Below are 3,797 nucleotides of genomic sequence, written 5' to 3' on the forward strand. Positions count from 1 at the left end.
AGGCTTTTGTGATAAGGTCTCGCTAATGCCACGAAATTGTGATCTACGTGATTCTTTAACGGGTGTTACCGAAACGAACTCGGAGGCTTTTGGATGACCTATCTTGACCGAATAGGCTATTCAAATCCTAATGAACAAGCACTATTTTCTGCTCAGTGCTTATAACAACATTTTCAAGACTTCTTATAGGCCTACACCACAGGGCTGTAGAGGTTAAATTCATTGATAAACTCCAACCACATCGTCCACACACTTTATGGTGAATGAGTTGACGTCGCAAAACGTGCTGGCCGCAGCCCCGGAAAGTCCAAGGCGCGCGCAGCGCAGCGCCTCACCTGGTGGCAGGTGTATGGAAAGTGAATGAAGACTTTTCCTACCTAGGTGAACATTTCGATATTGTAAGTATAAAACATGCACCAAGTCAAACCATGTCAGTACAACTCAGTAGAACACAATCTGAACTATATCTGAAGTTTTGCACTATTGCATTGTGTTTTAAGTTGGATCTTATTTTAGAATTGAAGGCAGGATAGGATACCAAGATGAAGGCTTTCTTGAGTGTTTGCTGTTTTGTGATGCTCTCTCTGCATCTGACCCAAGGTTGTCCGTGGATGCAGCACAAATTTCAACAGTACAGCAGGAAATGCCTGGCGCTACTGGACCAGATGGTGAGTGACTCAAATGAAACACTTTTTTGTGATTAACTTTTTATTCATTGGGTAATACAGGCAACAAATGGTAGAATGTAGGCCTAAATTGGTGAGCATGAACATGGTCAATTTTCTTACCTACACAACAAAATGCAACCTTTTGCATAGCCTATTTGAAACTCATTTTTTGTAGTTGTGTTAGAAAACATTATGCCTTAGCAATGCAAAGGTGGTCATAGGCCTACGTTAACATTAATTTGAATTCTGTCTCGCCAGGGTGGAGAAGTTACTGAAGACATCAGTCCAGTGCATTTCCCTGAGGACCTGTACAAGCTGGCTAAGAAATCAGAGGTAGGAACAAAGAAAAGCAAACACATTTTTGTTTCTTCTTCTTTTTATTAGCCTATTATTATTATTACCAAAGTAGTGAATAATAATTCTAATTTTCTGTGTTAGATTAGATGAGTCTTTTACTTTTACAAATAGATTTTGCAAACAGACAATAGACTTGTAGGCCTATCATAATGATCATGTAAATTCTGGTACTGCAAGAAGAAGTGTATTTGTCATTTAAAGAAAGATGTACATGTACTATGTACATTTACAGTTATAAGCGGTAAATAACTGTGTAATGAGGCAGCTGGTTGTGGATGGATATGAAGATTGGCTTTGGACCCATAATTGGCTTTGGACACAAAGGTTCACTTGTGGCTTTGCTTGGGCACAATCCCTGGTGATGGACAAAAAAAGTGACATTTTTTGAAAAGGAGTAAGACCGCAAGGTCTAAACGTCATCATGCATGCCAATGAATGACTAAAAAGAAAAAAAATAACTTCAAGAAGAAAAAAAATCCAAAGGAGTGTGCAAACTTTTTTATTTGGACACAAAGGTCCCATTGATCAAATCCTACAATAGCCAGTCTATTTATAGTCAGTGTACTGTAATGATATTTAGCCCTGCCCTCACCTGTCCCGTACTCTAACTGAAGCCAGAGAGACTCACCTGGTTGAAGTAGCCAGTCTAATTTTAGCCAGTGTCATAATGATATTCTAAACCCTACCCTCACCCGTCCAGTCTAATTATAGCCAGTGTAAAGTCATAGTGATACTCTAACCCCCACCCTCACCTGTCCTGTCCTCTACCTGCAGTGAGAGTCTCACTTGGTTTAAATCCCACAATAGGCCTACATGGGTTTCCTGTTTGTAAGCAATCCCTGGCTATACGCACTCTTCAACCTCTAATGGTTGGAAACTGCTGTCACTCAAAAACGCACTCACATGGTTGGCTGCTTAGCATCTTGTAAAGTCATAGATATTCTAACCCCCACCCTCACCTGTCCTGTTCTCTCTCTGCAGCCTGAGAGACTCACCTGGTTCGTGGCCCAGGTGCTGCAGGAGGTGTCAGAGCTGATGGACGGAGCCCTGGAGGAGGTGGAGGAGGAAGAGGAGGAGAGTAAGGAGGAGGAGAGTAAGGAGGAGGGAGAGGAGGTGCTGCAGTGGGAGGAGAAGGAGGTGAAGGACTTCATGAGCACTCTGGACACACAGCTGGAGGGAACACTCTCATGTGTGAGTACACTAGAATCAGTCATTTTGGGTAGGGTGCACATATCCAAAGTCACTTGTTGCAGGTGCTAGACAAAAGTGTCAGACAGTTGAAGAAGGTAGGTCTGCACACTGCGGAATAAGCTCCAAAAATAAAGTTTAAATAATTAAAATAGCAACGTTTCGATCACCCTGGATCTTTGTCAGGCATAGACCTACCTTCTTCAACAATAAACTGGAATCACTTACATGCAGTATACAGTGGACAGCGTGTTTACAGTATTTCTTTCAACTGTTTTGAAACATCCACGATTGATCGGCGAGGATCATTAACCTGAATTACACATTGCAGCAACTACATACTTACTTAGATTAAATTAAAAACACATGTTGCCTCTTGTTTCTCTATTCAAAAAATGTGTCATTTTGAGGAGGTTAGGAGTCTAGGGGTGCGTTCATCATTTGGAAATGATTTGTGTTCACAGTTGCAAAATGAGTGTTTTTTTGTGTAGGCCTAATGGACTGTTTTGTTACATTTTGGAAAGTGTTATGAATTGAAAACGGAGTGCAAAGCTCTTTTTGTGCAAATTAGTTTATTATTTGGTGGTTTGTGTTTTGAAGACTTCTGCCAAGGTAGCCAAAGTTACAAAACATGCGCTTTAGCAAACTGAAAAACCTGGTAATTAACCCTTTGGCTCCCCCTACAGGTGCACTCTAAGAATAAGAAGAGCAGGAGGCTGCACCTCTACTTCAAGAAGCTGAGAAACGAAACTGTGGAGAAAATGGTGAGCTGACATTTTGTGGTTGTCTTGTCTATCACACATGGTCACACATGGTCACACATACTGTCAGACAGATAGAAAGTGAAAGTACTGTTGAAAGTTGAGATTTCTGACAGCATTTCTAAAACATAATTAAATTATTATTAGGTTAATGTAAATTCATGTGTATATTTTTCCTACAAGAAATGTTTAGCAGAATGACGTAGAAGTATTGTTTGTTGATGTGTTTGTTAAACATGATGTGCCACTGATCTGAAAAAAAGCTAATTTGATTGGCTAACTTTCTTTCAATTCTTTCTGACCTCAGGAGGACAAGGTCAAGGCCTGGGAGCTGGTGAGGAAGGAAGTCAGAAACCACCTGAGGAGAGTCAACCACCTGGCCAGCATTCACATCTAAACACACAAGCACCACCTGGCCAGCATTCACATCTAAACACACAGGAACCACCTGGCCAGCATTCACATCTAAACACACAAGCACCACCTGGCCAGCATTCACATCTAAACACACAGGAACCAACATAGCACACAGTCAACACACCCACTAACATACATAACACACATACACATCTTGTCACCACACAGGCACCAACCACCACAGTCTGCTGTAGCTTTCAATGGACCTTTATTAACCTACCATAGTTTACTGTGACATATACATTGTCTTTTAGTGTGAAGTGATTCTTCAATGAACTGAATGAGGCTATGATTTTTTTTACATGATATATGAGACAAGTTTAGATTTGTAAGGTTGAAATTATTTATTTGTTACAAAAAAGTGTTAATATTTATTGAATTAATGTATTTATTTAAGAAAAAAATG

The 3,797-nt window shown here is 40.4% G+C and overlaps 1 protein-coding gene across 1 annotated transcript; it reads left to right on the forward strand.

Annotated features, from left to right (window-relative positions):
• The first annotated feature begins 611 nt into the window (after positions 1-611).
• Positions 612-3,426, forward strand: ifnphi4 (interferon phi 4). The gene is made up of 5 exons (XM_063220960.1): positions 612-668; positions 927-1,001; positions 2,007-2,216; positions 2,900-2,977; positions 3,282-3,426. Exons 1-5 carry the CDS (start codon positions 612-614, stop codon positions 3,369-3,371), a joined length of 510 nt encoding a protein of 169 aa, XP_063077030.1. The 3' UTR covers positions 3,372-3,426.
• The last annotated feature ends 371 nt before the right edge of the window (positions 3,427-3,797 follow it).

This window comes from Engraulis encrasicolus, chromosome 17 (genome assembly GCF_034702125.1).
Source record: "Engraulis encrasicolus isolate BLACKSEA-1 chromosome 17, IST_EnEncr_1.0, whole genome shotgun sequence".
NCBI lineage: Eukaryota > Metazoa > Chordata > Actinopteri > Clupeiformes > Engraulidae > Engraulis > Engraulis encrasicolus.

Excerpts from the sequence above, each read along its gene's own strand:
- ifnphi4 (XM_063220960.1), top strand. The coding sequence starts at position 612 with ATGCAGCACAAATTTCAACAGTACAGCAGGAAATGCCTGGCGCTACTG. Across the intron at positions 1,002-2,006 it reads AGCTGGCTAAGAAATCAGAG|CCTGAGAGACTCACCTGGTT; the intron begins GTAGGAACAAAG and ends CTCTCTCTGCAG. Across the intron at positions 2,217-2,899 it reads TGGAGGGAACACTCTCATGT|GTGCACTCTAAGAATAAGAA; the intron begins GTGAGTACACTA and ends CTCCCCCTACAG.